Source organism: Tripterygium wilfordii, chromosome 2, assembly GCF_013401445.1.
Source record: "Tripterygium wilfordii isolate XIE 37 chromosome 2, ASM1340144v1, whole genome shotgun sequence".
In the NCBI taxonomy this organism is placed as follows: Eukaryota; Viridiplantae; Streptophyta; class Magnoliopsida; order Celastrales; family Celastraceae; genus Tripterygium; species Tripterygium wilfordii.
Genome location: NC_052233.1, coordinates 11,772,913 through 11,794,311, shown reverse-complemented (window position 1 = coordinate 11,794,311; position 21,399 = coordinate 11,772,913). Strand labels below are relative to the sequence as shown.

The following is a 21,399-nucleotide window of genomic DNA, read 5'->3' as shown; positions in this document are numbered from 1 at the left end:
GATTTTTGTTTCAAACAAAAAATATACCGTTGGATTCGTTATGAAAAATACTATATATTTATGATTTTTAAAAATAAAAATAAAATTTTTGACTATCCATAAAATGCATTACAGCAGGACCTGTTGTCATTTTATTACAACATGTCCCGGGCACCATTTCTTTTCTTGCATATCTGCCAAACAAAATAATAACCAGGACTGCATTCTCATACATAACACATGTAAAAACAATATACTTTAATTCATAGATATAGCTTTTAGATTACAGCAATTCTGCTACATGTAAAATTCTTTACAACTCTGATGTTTAACAATAGGGAGAAGAAGGGGGAGGCAGTATTTTGGCTGCCTTCTTGGTGACACCCGCTTCAAAAAAAAAAAAGGAAGAAAGTACAATTAACTTGACAAAACCTACTCGACTATAATTTTTATACAGAGGATTCTATGAAACGTGTTGAATCAGCACCATTTTTCCTGGTGGGTCATGTATCGGGTACCTGTGCTATAATATCATCATATTCTACATTACTGATGGACTGCTTCCCATGTTCTCGTGCTCCAAAGGGCCCTGGCAAGATAACCCACATAGTACTTGGCGGGATTTCAGATAATGCATATGACCAAGTTCTCCATCGAATTTGATCAGTGGCTTGTATCATGGTAACATGACACATGAATCTCAATTTGGTTGCTGCAGCAACAAGAACCAACCTCAAAAGGAGAGAAGAAGAAGAACCAGCCTCAAAAAGAGAACAACAACTATACTTTCGGGTAACCGGCAATAGAAGAAAAGTACAGATGCATCGAAAAAAAGATGCCAGGAAGCTAGCTTAAAAAGCAGAATTTCTCTATAATAAGAGTATCAAGTGTTTTAGGATTAATAGACAAAAAGAGGCTTTCAGAATAAGAAATCGTAAATAGATTTGGTGAATACCAAATCTACTACAACATGGTCATTGAAACCTTTGCTCCTAAATTCCTAACATCAGCAAGTTTAAAGATGCTACATCTTATCTGAATTTCCAGTTCCTAAAGATTTAGTTTCCAAGTAAGTTTACCTAAACCACCATGTGAAAACAAGCTGAACTAGCAAATTATGAACTTTCGGGAACTTACACAAGCATTTAAATTTTAAGGTTTAATTTACTTACACAAATATCCCAGAAAACTAATACTGCACCTGCTTGGAGGCCTATCCAAGGTAAATGGGCCAAGTTCAATTACTTATTGTACACAATTGATGGCTTTAACATGTAACAGAAAAAGTTACCTGAGAATATAAGGGCTCATCAAACAATGTGACAGCACAAGGCCCAGATGTGGAAGCCCAACTACTGTGTGTAGTATCATCGGCAGGTCTGGGAGCCTCAAAGCTTCCATTAACATGATAATCCACAGCACTTTGCTGGAGCTTCATTTCTGCTGCAGATTGAAATTTCATATCACTCAGCATATTAAGATTGTATGGCAGACATGGAAATCCCAACTGCGCCCTTAGAGATGCAGTTGTTCCACCCATTTCATTGAGGATTCCGCTTTCTTGTCCAGAGTTAGACATCTCAGAATTCCTACCCGGACCAAAGTAGCCAGAATAACTCCCAAAAGAGGAACTTGCAGAACATTCCACGTCCCTGGAACAAGACAAACTAACTCAATTGTTTTTCTTTTTTGATAAATAATGTTGTCTTTATTATTATATGTTTTTAACGTGAGTGAGGACTCGAAACTTGCACCTATTCGAAATCCTAAGGTGTGGCTACTTCCAGGCATAGAGCTCCTTTTTCAAACAAACTCATTGTTGAGAACACAAATCAGAAGGGTTCATTACTTCATTTGCAACCTCTTTAATAAGTGAATGCATATACCTAGATTATTTATTAACTAAATCACATTTACAATTTTTTTTAATGAAGATAATTAAGATTTATAGAATGAGATTTAAGGCACTTGAATGAGAAGCTCTTTTTAAGAGTCCCCTCACCTCTGTGGTAGCAAATTTGGGTCCTCTGGAAGAACCACATGTTGACTGTCATTACTATGAATCCAAGGCAAAGTTTGAAGCTGCTGCTCAGCACCCATTCTGAAAGGTGCATGCATCCAACTTTGGAACTGCAACGCAAGTCTATGTTAGCTACATAGTTTCCCAATACCATTTCAAGGGACCCCCAATAGCAAAGGTATTAAACAACCAAATAAGAATGTTACCTGATTAGTGCACTCTAATGACATGAGTTGTTGCTTTTCAATATTTTCCTGCCAAAGAAAGTAGATAGTATTCATGTCATGAAAGCAATAAGTGACAAAACAATAAAATTTAGAGTCAGAGGGTGCTGATTTTTGAGTCTTAACACGAAATAAAATTTGCAGCAAAATTTATTCCTAAGTTATTTAGACAAATTCCTTCTATATTTTCACCCTCGAGGGATGACATTGATTTATTTCTATCATCCTTTCAAAAACTAACATCATCTTCAGTTTGCCCATCCTCAATCAAACTAACTAAGAAACTTCATAGCTTTCAACCAAGAAAATATTCCAAAAAAGCGACAGTAAATCATCCAATTCATGTATTCTCTCATATATGGGATTCACATGGATATTCTAATCAAATCCCCTTTCCATCATATATTCTCCTAGTTTGCATGCAACGCAATCAATAATGAAACTCAGAACCTAAGGGCAATTGATAGGTTACTTATTTTAGCAATTACGAATTAACTTCTTGAGAAGGCATCCATCACAGGAATATTGAGCACACCTTATGTGTACGAATTTGGTTAAGTGATTCCCTGAGTGAATTTTCCATTTGCCCCAAATCTTCTACATTGTTAATCTTCTCTGGGTTATTCCAATAGCTGCAGCAATTCAATAGTATGAATCAGAGTAGGATGGTAGCCAACCAAGGACACCAAGAACACATGAAATGTAAGAAAAATGTCCCTACAACAAAAGATTTGCATGTGCTCACCTCAAACGCTTGTGTATTTCAGAGAGTTGAGTCTGTAATAACCTTGCCTGGTTAGTTAAATCCTGCAAAAAGGAATATAGGCATTAATAGAAAACTTCACCAGTGTGAATTTGTGTATCATCAACTAAAAGTTACGAGTGACCACAAAGAACAATGGAACTATTTTCAAGCATACCTCAATTGTTTGAGTGCTGAAACAACCACAGCAAAAAAAAGTCAGCCAACATTAATTACGAAAAGATAGTCCTCCTATACAGCATACATTGACAATTTGGGTCAATAGAGAGAAATTGTCACAAACCTTGTACCCAGGAATTCTGGTATATTTACATCATGGTCCAACTTCTTAAAAGTTTTTTTCAGTGCCTAGATTCTCAAAGGGAAAGCAAATGAATTTCAATCAGATACGAACAATAGAATTGCATCAAACTCAGCAGACAAAGAAAGGCCAGACGATGATATAATTTCAGAAAATTGATGATTAATAGGACTTACTTCAAGGCTTTCCAGCTTCCTGTTTCAATTCAGAAAGAATCAGTTCACTTCTAATTCTATAATAATCAACGAAAAAAGAGATGTGTCAGGGAAAAGTGTAAATATTGCCTGTACCTTTTGGCCCTTTCCTGAGGAGTTAGTTGAGCAAACTTCGCAATAACCTCCTCGATGCTGGCAAATCCGCAAAAAGTATATGATGAGAGATAGATTTCTCACAATGAAAATAATTAAGAGATACAACGCACAAAACAAGAAAACTTTTGGTTTCTTTTCTAACATTCAAATCACAAGACAGAAAGATCAAAATCAGAAGTCTCATGGGCAGAAGAGCATCTATCATTGCAGGCTTTACATGGTTTAAGTTTGTATTTCATTTATACAAAAGCAGCTTATTTCATTTGTGTAAGAGCACGATGGTTGTGGTGAAGTTCAAATTTTTCAGGAACTAATTATAACATGAAAACATAAAATTAGACTAAATATCAGCTAGAAAATACCCTATAACTATAAGATGCCAAGAATCTACATAGCGTAGATCTATGAATTTACTCTTTCGGGAACTCTTGAGCTCTTGCATCACACGTCAATATCCTAAATCTCACTCAGTTCCCATCTAATCTTATCATCATCTTTCCTGAATTATCATGCACCAAATACGACATCGATAAGAATCACCTTTTCTTTCAATTCTTTGTCATGGAAGGACTGTTAAATTGATCCCAATGAAGCATCCCACTGACAATTCCATTATCTTCCAGTAGTACTTCCCCACCACCACCCTTCTTTTTGCATTGATAGAAAAGCAGACTCATATTGAACATGACATAACCCATGACAAAGTTATGCCAATATATAAGCCTTCCCGAATCAATATCCAACAAAAAACATGGTAAGAATATATCAAACCCACCCCCAGAATGTTCTCTAAAAGCAAAAATTGAGCGTCCTCGAAATTTGGGGTCCAGTCCAACTCTACCATAATAAAAAGTTCTATGTAAACAGGCCAACAGGCAATGTGTGAAGAATGGTATATGCTGATATTTGGGCTCTATTCTGCTGAAAGTCACTAGAACAAGCTTTATGAGTATCTTTTCTCTATCTTGAGCACACCCATGGCAGTGCTTTTGTCGTTCAACTACTAATAAGATTAGGATGAAATAAGAGAGTAAAGAGAAGTACCTGCGCTTTCCCCTGCATAAAGAAGGCTTCCCAGTTGGTGAGAACATAAGAAGGATAATGTCTATGTCACAAAGTATAGACAGCTCATTAGCTTTCTTCATGATGCCGTGCTTCCTTTTTGCATAGGTGGCTTGACGGCCATTTGTATTCTCCAATCTCTTTATCTTTAGCTTAACCCTTCCCATCCTGCATATAATTAAACAGTATTGCTCTGCTATTCAAAGTGATACACAAAAATCCAAAGCTCGATTGACTATCCATGCTATCACTAAAATCTAATATTAATCCATTTCAAATGCAATTTTACACAGTTTTAAGAATTTGATTCCAAATTCAGCACAACAATTATAAACATCAATATACATGAATTCAAGACTATTTTACCTTCTTTTTTTTCTCTGTTTTGAGAATAAAAAAATTGTTTCAGAAAGAAATTCAGAGGGATATGGTTAGAGAGAAAGAGAGAGACATACCCGAAGGAGCAAATCAAAGGTGTTAAACCGAGGGACAGGTCGAGCGAGAAGGAAAGAAGAGAGAGAGAGAGAGGGAAGAGCTTACATATAGGGTTGCAGTAGTACGACCGGGTGAGCGGCAAAAGCGGTCACGAGAGGGAGCTGGAGAATCGGGACGGTAAGAAACTCCCATCTACATTAACATCTCTCTCTCTTGATCCATTGCCGTTTGTGGTGCCGTTTGCTTCCTGTTAACCACTGAATTCTGTTTGATTAATCAGAGCCGTCCATTGTTCATTTCATACGGGTTACCGGTACTCCCAATTACATCTTAGACTCCAGCCCCCTCTCTCTCTAAAGGAGAAACCCAACCGCTAAACCCTTGGAGAAGAAGGAGTTGCGGCCAATACACTATGATGATTATACGGCAGCATCTTCCTTGTACTTGTATTATTTCTCCGACGCATCCTTACTCGATCAAAACGCCCAATTGTCTCCCTCCGAACTTCATCACCACCACCGACTCTGGCCTCCTCTTTAGGGAGAAACTGTTGTATCTCTCCAACCTCAAAATCGATACTGATAAGGCTCTACAACTAAACCCCTCCCTACGCTCTACTCCTCTCTCTTCCCTCCTCGCTCTCGTCGACTTCTTCTCCTCCACCACCGGCCTCCATGGCCCTTCCCTGGGTCGCATCCTCGACATGTACCCGGAGCTACTCTCTCTCCCCGACCCCGCCTCCAACCTTTCTCCTATCTTCACCTTCCTCCGCCATGAGGTGCCTCTCCGCCGCAGCCACCTTCCCAAGGCCATCTCCCGCTGCCCCCGCCTCCTCGTTTCCAGCGTTCATCGCCAATTACGCCCCACTCTCCATTTCCTTCGCGAGTTAGGATTCAAGGGCCCTCACTCGATCAATGCCCAGACAACAATGCTGCTGGTCTCCAGTGTAGAACAAACACTCAAGCCCAAGATCGAGTATCTGACGAGCTTGGGGTTCAAGTACGAGGAGGTGAGATGCATGGTGGTTAGGTCGCCGGGGCTATTGACATTTAGTGTGGAGAAGAATTTGGTGCCCAAAGTGGACTACTTCTTCAAGGAGATGAAGGGGGATTCGGAGGAATTGAAGAGATTCCCGCAGTATTTCTCCTTCAGCCTGGAGGGGAAGATTAAGCCAAGGCATAAACTTTTGATTGAGAATGGCTTCTCCATGCCTTTGTACAAGATGTTGAAGGTTAGTGATGGGGAATTCAACGCCAGGTTGATTGAGATGCGACTGCAACTGTTGGAGGGGAGATAGATTTTTGCAACTTGTAAGTAAATTTATTTTAATGTTTTCCTTTACATTGTTGACTCCATACTGAATATGTGCTTCTATGATATTGGTTCTGGGAACTGTCGATGTATTTTATTGCAGAATTTGTAACTGTTGACAATGCAAGATACTTTTTGTTTGCCCAGTACCAAGTTTCAATTAATCTGATGGCTTGATCATGCTCTACAACTATTGTTTTTGCCGCTTAAATCATGTGTCATGCTTCTTTGCTCAAGTTTTTCTGTTCCCCCAACACCTGCTCCCCCAATGCATTTTTTCCAAGTGTTTCCTGGATCTTAATTAGCTGTACCTCATTTTGCATTTTATGGGATAAAAATCAAGATCACTTACTCGTGCCATGTGAATTGAATGAAAATGAATCCTTAGCTACTTAGCTCATGATTATCTGTGTGGTTAGCCTGCTAATTGTCAACATGTTATGTTTTTGATTGCTCGAAAGAATATTGTAAGCAAATATATCTTTGGCATAGGTATGTGGTACCGCTCTTATTGAATGATGTTATCAGTTTTGGTTCCTTTGAACAAAATAGGGGATTTCCTTTTCCTTTCTGATATTTTGAGTTGGGTATGAAAAAAAAAATGATTTGGATTAGAGTTACCTTGAGAATGTTAATTTATTCAATGGTGTTCTGTCTCTCCTTGATTCTCATCAATTTTCCTCTTCTTGAAAGAGCTTTCTCAATGAAGTTATTCCGCCTTCATCCTTGTCATTGAAATATTGGGTGCTTCTCCTTTTTTTCATGTTTATAATTGTTATAAGTTCAACTGGGTTGGCAACACCGTACCGCTGGTAAGAGGGAGTTCATATTCCATAACTGAAGGACTCTTGTTTTTATTCTCTCTCTCTCTCTCTCTCTCTTTTCTGACTTAATTAAGAGAAGCAATTGAAACTGGAGAGAAAAGAGGAAGACTGAGGAAGGTCCACTCTCAGTTGTGTTGCTGTCCCTGTGTCCTTAAGTAATGAATGTCGATGTTATTGTCATGTTTCAGAGAACATTGGTTGGAATTTAATTCATTTCAGCATGCGCTCTCTGCTAATTCCATCGTTCTAAGGACACTTTCAATCCACAACTGTTAATGAAAGGCAAATTCTGCTATAATTTAGTTATTTTCTTTAAAACTTTTTATTGTGTTTTTTTTCGTCTTTGCATTATCTGATATCTTAGAGTCTGATTCCAGGACCGTGTGCGGTGTGCCCTAATTTGACTGACAAGTTACAAGCAAAATGCCTCATTGCAGTTGCATCTGTGGGTTCCCCCATTAGAATTGGGTAATATAAAGACCCGATGATGTTTGGTCTGGTTGCATAGGGCCCCCTTTCATGTATAAAAACTAATCGATCTTTGCTGCCAGCGAGGAAGCTTTGATTTGATTTTTTTGTTTATCTGCTCCTGCTATTATGTTAACAAAGATGAGGATTGGAGATTCTGTTCTGATCCTTGCGGTTTCAGGTTCTTGAATTAGTGTTTCATTTTCCAAATAACAGACACTCGTGCTTGTTATTTGTGTTTTTGGGGATTGATGTTGGGTTGGATAATGGATATTGTGTAGTGAAAATTCCTGCTAAATATACAGTGAGTCAATTTACATACAGAATCAAAGGCCTGGGCTCATAACAGCCCAGTGACAATTACATTATGCATTGCTTCAGAAACAAACCCTAGCCGCAATTTGATTATCCAGGCTCCTATCCACAACCCAATTCATGGACTGGCTGGGTCATTATTGGTTTACCTCACCTTTGCCATTGCCAAGGTTGAAGCCCATGGAGAGGCTTATTATGTAGGAGTAGGAGTAGGAGTAGGAGTGTTCCCTTAGTTTATTGAAGTGTTGTATGTTTTGTTTTTTCACGTCCGTTTGGACCCACATTCTACGTAACATAAGATGTCAAGAAATGATAGGGAATGATGTAAGGTAACATACATGTATGTATCAAAAGGAGCGTGTACCCTTTGGGTCTGCCAGCCATGCTGTGCAATGCGCATAAATCCAAACAATAGAGGGTCTACGCACAATCACTTGTTCCTTCCTTGTTCTTGCTGCAGTGTGTGACAGCATGAAGAAAGAAACTATTCAGACATTTAATAAACGTCACGTAGACACCAGACACACAAATCCTGAATCATCCTCTATGTTTATGTCTCAATGATCCAAATATCTCAAACAAAATCAAACAACCCCTGTCCTGTCACTACTCATCAGTAGCCCTACCCCCACCCACCATCATGCATGCAACACTAGGTATATAGTGTTTTTTTTTTTAACTTTGCATTGCACCCTCTACAATAAATTACTTGCCCCTGTCCATCCTAATTCCTAAGCCCCTTTTGTTTGTACTGACTCTGTTTCTTTTCTAGTGTGATACTTGAGGAGGATTCATTGAAAATAATGATTAAGGGGAGGGGAGGGACTTATGAGTGGTTACCATCTACCAAATTATGGAGGACCAATTTGTCAACATTAGTGCAACTTACTTTATTGTGTTTTCACTTTTAGGAGTTGTTGAATAAGTCTTAGGCTTACTGAGTCTAAGGTTGTTATTTGTTATGTTTGAACTAGTCTTCAGGAGAGGATTTCTCTTCCAGATTTGTAGACATAAAATTCTCAACACACTCTAGTTTGTTGAGATAGTTTAGAAATTGTTTTCTATAAATTAGATTGTACTGACTGGTTACAAATATCAGTTCTTCTTCTTAAGTAATAAAAGCCTGAGATTGTTATCATAGATCTTTCTTATCTTTGTCTATTATTTGTTACATGGTATCGGAGCCAGGTTCAAAGGGTTGATTCGTGTACTCGAGAAGATGAATGGTGCAAATAATATCGCTGTAGAAAAGCTTGTTGGTAACAACTACAACTATTGGAAGCTTTGTATGGAAGCTTTTCTACAAGGACAAGACTTGTGGGACCTTATCTCTGGTGATGAAACTGTAATTCCAGAGGACACGCCACAAAATGTCGAGTCACGTCGGAAATGGAAGGTGAAGTGTGGCAAGGCTTTATTTGCTCTGCGAACCTCTATCAGTAAGGAGTATATAGAGCATGTTCGTAATGAGCAGTCACCAAAGAAGATGTGGGAGACGCTTGAAAGACTATTTACCCAAAAGAACACAATGCGATTACAGTTCTTAGAAAATGAACTTGCCGGGATCATTCAAGGTAATCTTACAATTCCAGAACATTTTCTGAAAGTGAAAACTTTGTGTGCTGAAATTTCAGAGCTGGATCCAACTGAACCTGTGAGTGAGGCACGATTACGTCGTCATATCATTCGAGGACTACGGAAGGAATTTATGCCGTTCATTTCCTCCATACAAGGGTGGGCTACACAACCTTCCATCATTGATTTGGAGAACTTGCTCTCAAATCAGGAAGCTTTGGTGAATCAGATGACCAATAACAAGTCCTCTGTGCAAGTGGAGGAAGTTCTTTATTCCAGGGATCAAGGTAAAAGAAACTATCCTGCTAAGCAAATTACAGGTGGTAGTGCGCGTTCAAATGGTGAAGGTCAGTCTGAGGAAACTTCAAGAACATGCTACCGGTGTGGAAAGCATGGACATTTTAAACGTGATTGCCGAGTGAAGGTAATGTGCAATCGCTGTGGAAAATCTGGCCATATTCAATCTAATTGTCGAGTGAATCTTAGTGACGCAGGTGCAAATGCAGTACATGAAAGCAATGAGTTTGAACAACCAAAGTGGGAGCAGTGCTTAGCAATTGAAACTGTTGATCAAGCTGCAAATGTGCATCAGACAATTGCACCAACAGATGATGTTGCTCTCATAAACTACAATAAAGAATGGATTGTAGACTCTGGTTGTTCTCACCATGCAACTGGAAACATAGCTTTACTCTCAGATGTTCGTCCACATGATGGAAAGAAGTCAATTGTCACGGCTGATAACTCTCTCCACCCGGTAGTCAAAGAAGGACAGTCAACTATCAAGGAGAGCAGCACACATGAGGGAGGTCTTTCACTTACAGATGTCTATCATGTTCCAGGTTTGAAAAAGAATCTTGCCTCAGTATCTCAAATTGTTGACTCTGGAAAGTTTGTCTTGTTTGGTCCAGATAGTGTTTTAGTTCTTTCAAATGTGATAAATATTGATGCTGATGTTCTGTTTACTGGAAAAAGGAAGGAATCACTATATGTTTTATCTGCAAGTGATGCTTATGTCGAAAAGACAGGTCAGATTGGAAGTGTAACACTATGGCATGCTCGCTTAGGCCATGTTGGCTATCAACTGTTGCACAAGATCTCTACAAAGAGATTGTTAGATGGAGTTCCTCTCTTTAATGAGATGCATTCTGATGTGGTTTGTCCAGGATGCCAGTATGGAAAATCTCACCGTCTCCCATTTCCAGTTTCTATGACTAGAGCAAAGGTTGCATTACAGTTGGTTCATTCAGACCTAATGGGACCAACAAGAACTCCTAGCTATACAGGGTGTCGATATGTGATGGTATTTGTGGATGATTTTACTCGTTTTACGTGGGTATATTTTTTGGCAGATAAAAGTGAAGCTTTTGCAAAGTTTATTCAGTTCAAGGAGGATGTAGAGAAAGAGTTTCAATTATCGATAAAATGTCTACGTACTGACAATGGTGGAGAATACATGTCAAACCAGTTTTTAGAATATTGCAAAGAGCATGGAATTCAACGTCAATTTACTTGCCCTGAAACTCCGCAACAAAACGGGGTGGCTGAGCGCAAGTTGGCGCATCTAACATCCGTGTGCTTGTCATGGATGCATGAAAAAAATCTTCCAAGAGAGTTGTGGGCAGCAGGTGTTCAGTCAGCATGTCATGTAATTAATCGTTTACCACCGTGGCCTGGAACTGAAGTTTCTCCGTTTGAAGCTCTATATCAACGCAAGGCCAATGTGAGTTATTTACGGGTCTTTGGTTCTGTTTGTTATGTTCATATCGCAAAAACTAATCGGACTAAACTTGACCCAAGAGCAAAGCGTTGTATTTTCGTTGGATATGATACTCACAGGAAAGGCTGGAGGTGTATGGATCCAGACACAAAGAAGGTTGTTGTTTCTCGAGATGTGGTTTTTGATGAAGTCTCACCATGTCAGGAACATTCAAATACTGACAGCGTCCTTACTAGTCTTGGGTCGTTGTTTGGTGACGCTGCAGTCAGTGAACAAGAAGGAAATTTGTCTCCACCTGAAGTAAACATACAGCAGAATGATGATATGCAATCTGTGACTCGCAGATCATCTAGACATCGAAGACAACCTGAGTACTTGGCTGACTATGAGGTACAACTAAACCACTGTTCAGTCTTATCTTGTTTTCATTTAGGAGATGCCTCTGGAAATGAGCCCAGATCCTTCAATGAAGCAAATGACAGTGATGAATGGAGAGAAGCAATGAAGGAAGAAATTGCAGCTTTACACAAAAATGGCACTTGGGAGCTTGTTCCAAAGCCAAAAGACGTGGAACTAGTTACGTGTAAATGGGTTTACAAGCTGAAAAAAGGGTTGGATGGCTCTATTGATAGATACAAAGCTCGTCTCGTTGCTCGTGGTTTCTCACAACAGTATGGCTTGGATTATGAAGACACTTTCAGTCCTGTCGCTAAGATGGTGACTATTCGTACACTCATTTCTCTGGCTGCACATGAAGGCTGGAAACTGTGGCAGCTAGATGTGAAAAATGCTTTCCTTTATGGAGAGCTGGATCGTGATATCTTCATGGAACAGCCACAAGGTTTTATTTCTAGAGACTTCCCAACTCACGTGTGCCGACTCAAAAAGGTCTTGTATGGACTCAAGCAAGCTCCACGTGCTTGGTATGGTAAGATAGCTAAATATCTTGACTTTTGTGGTTTTAAGTCTTCGAATTCAGATCCAAGCTTGTTTATTAAGAAGACACCCACTGTATGCACAATGCTTCTTTTGTATGTGGATGACATGATCATCACCGGAAACAACAATGATGAAATCACTTGTCTTCGAGATGCCTTATCTGTTCGGTTTGAAATGAAGAACTTGGGTGAAGCAAAGTGTTTTCTTGGTTTAGAGATTGAGAAAACAAATGGCTATTTTGTTTCTCAAAGAGGTTATGCTGAAAGTTTATTGGAACGTTTTCAAATGGGGGAATCCAAAGCAATGCCCACTCCTATGGAATCAAGTCTGAAGTTGACTAAAGTTGAAGGGAAGACTTTGCTAGATGCAATACTGTTTCGACAACTTGTTGGTAGCCTCCTTTATTTGACTATTACAAGGCCTGACATTGTTTTTTCTGTTGGAGTAGTATCTCAGTTTATGGAAAAGCCATGTGAAGGTCATCTAGCTGCAGCAAGAAGAATACTTAGATATATTAAAGGCACTCTCTCTCTGGGGTTAATGTTCAAGCACAAGACAACTTTTGTGTTGAGTGGTTTTGTGGATGCAAACTGGGCTGGTGATATAAATGATAGGCGTTCTACAACAGGTTATTGCTTTTTTACAGGTTCGGCAGCAGTTTCGTGGTGCAGTAAAAAGCAAGCAACTGTTGCTCTATCAAGTTGTGAAGCTGAATACACAGCAGCAACTATGGCTACTCAAGAGTGTATTTGGATCAAACGACTGCTTCAAGAAATGGTTTCCAACGTTCATTGTACAGTTTCTATTTGGTGTGACAATGAAAGTGCTATTAAGCTTGCTGAAAATCCAGTGTTCCATGCTCGAACAAAGCATATCGAAACTCATTATCATTTTGTTCGTGAAAAGGTATTATCTCAAGAGATTGTGCTGCAGAAAGTTCGAACAGAAGACCAAATTGCTGATATCTTTACCAAAGCTCTTGCTAAAGCTAAGTTTGAAGCTTTCCGAAGTGCTCTTGGAGTAGTAAGTTTGCACTAAAGGGGAGTGTCAACATTAGTGCAACTTACTTTATTGTGTTTTCACTTTTAGGAGTTGTTGAATAAGTCTTAGGCTTACTGAGTCTAAGGTTGTTATTTGTTATGTTTGAACTAGTCTTCAGGAGAGGATTTCTCTTCCAGATTTGTAGACATAAAATTCTCAACACACTCTAGTTTGTTGAGATAGTTTAGAAATTGTTTTCTATAAATTAGATTGTACTGACTGGTTACAAATATCAGTTCTTCTTCTTAAGTAATAAAAGCCTGAGATTGTTATCATAGATCTTTCTTATCTTTGTCTATTATTTGTTACACAATTAACCTTTATTTTGCTATATGGAGGTCCAGTTAACCCTTATGGCTTTCTGATCCTTCCCTATCAACAATGTCACTAACTACTGACTGTTAGGACTCATGACAGATTTGGTCATCAGTGTCTCTAGAAGCATTTATATATATATGCTTTCTAGATATCCATCCATCTTTCGGCATTAAGAGATGTCGTTCATCTCTAATAACTAGCGAAGCTATACAACTCTGGTACTAGACTCTTTTTTCTTTTTCCAGTTATCAAGTGATAGAAATGCTCACATACCCTACCCCATGTTTAATTTGAAGGAGCTGTTACCTATTAGATTTGTCCTTTTGGTTACAGCGAAGGAGGGGCACCACCATTTTCTTTTTCATATGGGGGAACAGCTACCCCCAACAACAGAATCTTATGGATCAGGCCCTACTCTCCATCACACGTATAATTATTCCTAATGAGTTGGTTTGGGTTACAAGGATAAACTTATGACAAAATCATATATGAGATTATGTGTTTAAGTAATTTGGTTGAGACCACCCAATATCTATCAAAAAAACCATGATAGGTGTGGGACAAGAGACAGTGCTCCAACATCCTAAGTAATTATTATATATAATAAAAATAAAAATAAAAAAACATTAATACCTAGCTAGATCGTTGACAGTCAGGTTTGGGTGTGAGGTACAAGCATGTCCCCAACAATTTATTTCTTGGTTGGGTCGTTCGACTGCATCTTGGGATATGGTTTTTACATCATGTCACAAATCACTCCCTTTCTATTTATTTTGATTTAACATGGTTGTGAATGAATAGTAATCGCTGTAAATTCCAGCTATATATCCATCCCGTATTTGATTGGAGTTTTTTGTCAATATAATACTGTCAAAATTAATATTTCTCAATATAACACTGGGATAAAAATATTTCTCAATATAACATTACACGTCATTCAGAATGGCATGTTTTTTACAACTTTTATACAATCACGCCATCTGTGATGGGGTGATCCGTTGGTGGCTTGAACAGTGTCAAAATATCAGTTACGCCAACTTAATTGGTGAGACTATTGGATTTTAAATAGTCACGTGATCACTTTAATGTGTGTGTATATATATATATATATATATATATGTAATATATATGTGTACATGAATTCTTCTATGTGAACTAAAAGTATGGATCAACTTTGTGATTTGTTTTTCAACCATAGATATAGTGGGTCCCATAATAAATGTGTGGCCCCCACTTATGTTGTGTTTTATCACAACCATTGGATTTTGGTCCACAAAGTTGGTTCACATAGGATAATTCCTCTATATGTGTATATATATACATGTAGTATACAGAATAATTCTCCTATATAAACCAAAAGTGTGAACCAACTTTGTGAACTTCAAATCTAATGGTTGTAATAAAACAAAACAAAAGTGAAGACCATAAATTTTCTATGGGACCCATCACATCTATGATTGAAAAGTAGGTTTACAAAGTTGATTCACACTTTTGGTTCACATAGGAGAATTATTATATATATATATATACATATATGTATATATGTATGTATGATATAGATGTATATATGTATCTATGTATATAGATGTATATATATATATTATAAATATATATGTGTGCATATATATATGTGTTTATTTTATTCATTCACGTCTGAATGAACAAAAACGTGATGGCGTGAAACAAAATTTGCATTAGTCATGCAAAAAAATTGTAAAGAACACGTCATTCTGAATGACGTGTAGTGTTATATTGAAAAATATTTTTATCCTAATGTTATATTGGGAAATATCAATTCTGAGAGTATTATATTGATAAAAAACTCTATTTGATTGTCCCCGAAATCCAAATCAGTAGTAGTGAGTAGTACTGACTGGATTTTATTTTATTTTTGTTACCGTCCCACTTTGGGCTACTGTCTGTGGGACGTGACCTCATGTCATGTGTCCTGCAACTGAAAATGAAAGCAAGCGTGGGGCAGCTGAGCAGAGGCATCCTAAGTTTCAATACTGTGTTCATAGTCATGGCCATGCATATACGTACACTGCGGCTTCATCACAAATTGCTCCACACGTGCATTTCTAACACACACGTGGCAATACAGAAAAATAAATAATACCATGAAATAATATAATACCTTAGATCTCGTGGTTGTTAATATCTATCTTTTCACAAGTGAATGACATTGTGAAACTAGGGCTCCCTTGGCCTTGAGATCGGGTTTGCAGTAACTACTAACTAGAGAAGAGATGGTTAAGACGATGTCAACCCTAGCTACCTCATACAATTAATAGAGTTTTTTTTTTTTTTGCCCTTTTACAAAAAACCATATTATATTATTAATTACCAATATAACACATGTTTTTGAATTTATTAGCAAAATGGCATTGACACTACTATAAGTTGCGTCGTCATTATTTCTTATTAATTTTAAATGAATGACGCTTGCCGGAACAACATCATTCAATTGGGTATATTTACAACCCGCAACATCATTATTCAAAACAGAAAAAGAAATCCTAAAAGCTATTGCTCGCAATTGGATGGTAAGGTGTCTCGACATCCTAATTGAGGTTGGAGAGGCATATCGTCTAGATGATATTGAGGGCAGAGGTGCTGCACGTACGCGGAGAGTTGGTAGCACGCGGTCGTAGGACTAGAAGACTGCCACCACGAGCAAATGATTGTGAGCACGATGATGACGACGACTTTGTTAGCCATTCAAACCATCCTGAGACTTCTTCTACTCATCTTTCATGTGCTAGGAGACGATAGGGACATTATACCTAGTATGTCCATATATGTAATGTCATATGGTTTGCTCCTCTTTCATCGAACTTTTTGTTAATTTAGTGTTGCATGTATTTTAAATGTATATTGGTTTGGTCTGATTGGTTGATTGGATGCATTTGTTTGGAATTTAAAATGATCTATCAGGAATGATTTTTCTGTTTGGGTTGATTGGATCTGTTCTAAGCTCTTTTGCAGATCGGGTTGAGAATGACTTTTTGTTTGTGTAAAGAATTTAGTTTACATAATATGCTAATGACGTTATCCCATACTATGTCACTAATTAACAAATTTTAGAACGGGAAAAAATATAGACGCCACTATTAGCAGCATCATTCCATAAAGAATGACAAATGACACTATTGGTAATAGTGTCAATGACCATTCTCTCAAATAATTCCTGCATGTGTTATATTGTTAATTAAATAATATAACATGGTTTTTTTTAAAAAAAACAACTCCAATTCATATATGTTTCACGTCTTCAATGTGAAAATGTTTTATTTTCATAAGGCATGCGTAACTCTTACGTAAAAGGTCAAATAATCCATGGGATTAACATTTTACCCGATTATGAAGAATGCGACCATGATAGAACTTCGTCTGCAACGTCCCAATGTAAAGTCATGATGGCATCAAATAGCTTTTCAGTTCTTCTCAAAAAATAAAATAAAATAAAATAGCTTTAATTGCTGTTGATCCAATACATGTAAATGCATATCCTACCACCCCCCCCCCCCTTCTCTCTCTCTATATACACACACACACATAGCTACCCTTGTCTAAAAGCTATACTGGCAAAGTTGAAATAGAGCAGTAAACAACACACACATTATTGATTCTCAAATAGTGACGATGAGTGACACAAACAGACGTGCCTCGTTGGGCTCATCAAATTTATACCCACACCTATACCTATATATATAATATATACTTGTACATCTATGTCATTGAGTGTTTTTTTTCCTTCTTTTTTATGATGTTATTGAGTTTGATTATTGGTTTGGTTTGGTATTCAAACGAAATAATTTGACCGAAGTGGTTATGTCTGTGTTCAAGTCTTCTCTGCAACTGCAAGTCTGCAACAAAAGTATATATACCAGTCCATTCCTTCTAATCTCTGTCTTTCACAACAAATGAAACGTCTATCAATATTGCGCTTTGGCCGGTGACTGGAAAAAAAAAAAAAAAAAACTCCAAATTGGTTTACCGAAATTATTTTATTGCACTCTTTTGGAAAATATGCCTCAATTTAACTGGTCAAATTATATCCATCTGTTCATCCTCATCCACAGCTTATTAATTCAGTGATTTGACTTAAATGTTAAGTGGGAATGCTTTTTGCTTCTTTGGTTTTGTAGAGCAGAATTGAATAACCAACTTTATAGAAAGACCAAATAGATTTTGAATCAACCCCCAAAGAGTTAGTTTGGATGGCAAGCTGTCGAGATAAAAGTCTCAGACAATTTCCTTTATTAAAAACACACTATTGACTAGTTGTCAAGCAGGGGAACATGCAGGATGAAAGCAATATTTGTTTGTGTCAACTTCAGGTGGTTAACTTAAACTGAAACCCAGGTTAATGTAACAGCTTCTCTCTTTCCCTCTCTCTCTCTCTCTAAAAGGAGACTGATAGAGACCCAAATCAATCAGCCATTAACATTGACAGGTGCTGTTATGTCAAGCTCCCCATTTCTTTCTTTTTTTCTTCGCTTTGAAAAGAAAGGTGTGTCTACTAATGTCTATAGTACAACTTCAACCTTACAGTCTTTCTTGTCAAAACAGACACAAAGGACACCTTAATTAGAACTGAAACACAACCACCTTCCTTACTTCCACACACGTGTGACTGACTGATAAATGTTCCAACTCTAATACTCTTAATTTTCAAAATCAGTCAGGGGGTTTTAACTAAGTAATTTAAGCTCTGTCTCCCTGTTTCTTTTTGTACATTACATTATTGTAATCTGGAAGAGAAGAGGTGGATGACTTTTTAACAGTTGTATAACAGCACATGTCAGAGAGCTAATGCAAGGCAGCATGACTAACAAGTCATGTGTTTGTTTCTTACAAACACCACCAATGGCCTCTACTGTCACTGTTACTCCTCTACTCTATACAGACAAGGAGGTGGGTTCTCTTCTTTCAGTCATGATAACTATGGAGTAGTATTGACAACTGGTTGTTCTTCATCACCTCCAGAAATTTGTGTGTTCACTTATTCTGATCAAATGGAGGATGTGAGAGCTGGTTGTTGGGGTTTTCCTCTTAAAGGGAATTGCAACACAAGTATTACAAGTTCTAGCGGTGATGTGGTGGAGGTTAATAAGGGCTCCTCCGATTGCAGTGATGACAACCTGAATATGAACAATGAAGAGACAAAAGAACAAACAGATTGTGGACATTCAAAGCTTTGTGCAAGGGGACATTGGAGACCTGCAGAGGATACCAAGCTCAAGGAACTTGTGGCTCTATATGGCCCTCAAAATTGGAACCTTATTGCTGAGAAGTTGGAAGGTAGATCAGGTAAATTGAAAGTGACTCAAAGTTTTTCAATGGGTCTACATTGTTTCCACATTTACTCTGTTTTTTTTTCTAAAAAAAAAAAATTAGTGGGCTTGATTGTTTTTTTTTTTGGTTTTGGGGGTATCGTAGGTAAGAGTTGCAGACTGAGATGGTTCAACCAATTGGATCCAAGAATCAATAGAAGAGTATTTACAGAGGAGGAAGAAGAGAGGCTAATGCAAGCTCACAGACTTTATGGTAACAAATGGGCAATGATTGCTAGACTTTTCCCAGGAAGAACTGATAATGCTGTCAAGAACCATTGGCATGTCATAATGGCTAGGAAATACAGAGAACAATCAAGTGCTTATCGACGAAGAAAGCTCACCCAATCTGTCTACTCAAGGCATTTGGAGGACAATCCAACCTTCTCACCCACTAATAATTATAAGTACCCTCCAAACATGATGACCAAGTCCCCCCAGAGTTCTGGATTTTGTGCACAATTACAACAAACCCATTTGGATTCCTTCACTGGTTTGTCCCCTAATCCCCATCTCTTATTTGGGTCTAATAATTCCACATTGCTTAATTATTGATTGTTCTTGGTCCATTTTTTACAGGTCCTAAGAACAATGAAGGCATGGAAATGTTGAGTCAGGGCAGACCATGGAATGAGCCTCACATTTCTGGTTTCTTTCCCCACCACCCTCCTCCAACGCAACACTCAAATTACTATTACTTGTTGAGGGAGTCTGCAGCAGCACCAACTGATCATCAGAAGCAAGTGTCATGGGTGCCTGACCCTGAAGCTACGTCATCAGCAGCAGCAGCAGAGAACAAGGAGACCATTAATCCTCCACCATTCTTCGACTTTCTTGGGGTAGGTGCCACATGAAGTTGTTTTTCTTCTTCTGTAACCAAAACAAAGTTGGGTCTCAATGTGATCCTACATAAAACCTGAGAGAGAGAGACCATAATATGAGGTATAATCTGCATCATCTTCGCTCATGAATGGCATGCATATCTCTTTTATGTTATGTTTTCTGTTGCCTAAATTTTGCTTTGGACAGAAATTTTAATTCATTATATAAGAGAAGAGGAGACATACCAGTCTTTATATTTTTATTAGGAGCTCATTATTTGTTCTTGAATCTATAGAGTTGAGGCCAAAATTGAGTACCCGAACACCCATAATCCTATGTGGAATGGATTCATAATAAAAGAAAGAGCTTTTTTTTCCATACCCAATAGAATCTTCCTATAATCCATGGCTACAGCATGTAACATGTAATACTCAAATCAAGAGCAAACTCAACTACAGGCTGATGTAAGAAAATTAGATTCTAGCGAGATAAGCCACAACTACTACTAATCTGCTGCTCTCTCCATCCCATCATGGCCGTATATACTATATTATAGAGACATTGAGGCTAAAGTTCAAAATTTTACCTCAACCCAAAGTATTAAAATTTTTATTAAATGAAGGCCAGGCCAGGGGATTTGAGAATCATGGGTCAGCCCGTGAATCTAAATGGCATAATGCTGAACGAAACCTCCAAGGACCAGCCCATTTCAATAACAATTGCTTACTTCAGAAATGACATAATGCTGATGTCATTTTCAGCATTGTACATAAAATTACAACACTAAATTGAGAAATTAGGGTAACATTGGGGTTGGTGATTGGTTGCTTTTGGTTTTGCTTCCTTTTTTTTTCCTGCCATATTATTATTCTTGTGTGTTTTGGATTTGTAAATGGGCCCCTTGCTAAAAAAGAGAAGGAAAAACAATTTGGGCATTTAAGTAACTTTTGGATTCACAGGACATTCTTCAACTGCTGGGCTGGGCTGGGCTGGGCAGGGGGCCATTTGGCATCATACCAGAATCTACTTTACCTGTTATGGGATTTTGATTCCAATGATCGAAACACTAGAACAATTTGATTTTTTAGGATATGTTGTTGGCTTTTCCCTTTTTCTCTCTTAGTTGTGCATGGATATTGGATATGGATTACAGACTTAAAAGCAAACAACACTTCACTTTGGAATATATTTCTTTTTTATCAAGAGACCCAACTCTTCTTCATTGCTTATTTGCTTTCACATTGCAAGTATTGCTTGCACCCATGAATTATGTCTGCCTTTCATTTTCTCATGTCATTTCTTTAGTGTGGATCCAAACACTCGTGTTAGGCTCAATACCCAATACTTTTTTAAATATATGTCTAAACTCATATCATCCGCCCTGCGCGCACATAACCAATACTCCTAGGATCCGAAACTATTCAATCACAACAGGTGGCATCAGACCAAAAAAGTTACATTAGTGTCTGATGGAGGGCTGTGGCATTGCAAAATGTTGCTAACCAATGGTCCAATGCTATGAAATAGGCCTTGCTGACTGTGGACCTAAAACTCAAGACCAGAGATTCCCCTGAAACTTAATAACCTTGCACATCAAGTTCCTTCTTTTAGGGTTCAGTTTCCACAAAAAAA

At 38.0% G+C, this 21,399-nt stretch overlaps 3 protein-coding genes across 5 annotated transcripts; 2 read left to right on the top strand and 1 right to left on the bottom strand.

Annotated features, from left to right (window-relative positions):
* Positions 1 to 220: 220 nt before the first annotated feature.
* On the bottom strand, positions 221 to 5,341 carry LOC120015701 (agamous-like MADS-box protein AGL30). Of its 3 annotated transcripts, none has more exons than XM_038868252.1 (12): positions 5,201 to 5,341; positions 4,643 to 4,828; positions 3,578 to 3,634; positions 3,464 to 3,482; positions 3,270 to 3,334; positions 3,144 to 3,159; positions 2,969 to 3,030; positions 2,759 to 2,855; positions 2,206 to 2,253; positions 1,982 to 2,109; positions 1,271 to 1,631; positions 221 to 691 (listed from the first exon to the last, which is right to left on the bottom strand). In XM_038868252.1, coding segments are annotated over exons 1-12 (1,053 nt in total). In that variant the 5' UTR covers positions 5,203 to 5,341; the 3' UTR covers positions 221 to 679. The 3 variants fall into 3 exon arrangements, with proteins under 3 accessions (XP_038724180.1, XP_038724164.1, XP_038724172.1); XM_038868236.1 differs by lacking the exon at positions 221 to 691 and adding an exon at positions 702 to 1,192; XM_038868244.1 differs by lacking the exon at positions 221 to 691 and adding an exon at positions 702 to 1,192 and having other exon boundaries at positions 5,116 to 5,257.
* Positions 5,342 to 5,466: 125 nt separating this feature from the next.
* LOC120015719 (transcription termination factor MTEF1, chloroplastic) lies at positions 5,467 to 7,935 on the top strand. The gene is made up of 2 exons (XM_038868260.1): positions 5,467 to 6,405; positions 7,608 to 7,935. The coding sequence occupies exon 1, from the start codon at positions 5,508 to 5,510 to the stop codon at positions 6,390 to 6,392; it is 885 nt and encodes a 294-aa protein (XP_038724188.1). The 5' UTR covers positions 5,467 to 5,507; the 3' UTR covers positions 6,393 to 6,405; positions 7,608 to 7,935.
* A 10,515-nt stretch (positions 7,936 to 18,450) lies between these two features.
* Positions 18,451 to 21,348, top strand: LOC120011351 (myb-like protein AA). The gene is made up of 4 exons (XM_038862452.1): positions 18,451 to 18,922; positions 19,052 to 19,438; positions 19,525 to 19,784; positions 21,295 to 21,348. Exons 1-4 carry the CDS (start codon positions 18,451 to 18,453, stop codon positions 21,346 to 21,348), a joined length of 1,173 nt encoding a protein of 390 aa, XP_038718380.1.
* The last annotated feature ends 51 nt before the right edge of the window (positions 21,349 to 21,399 follow it).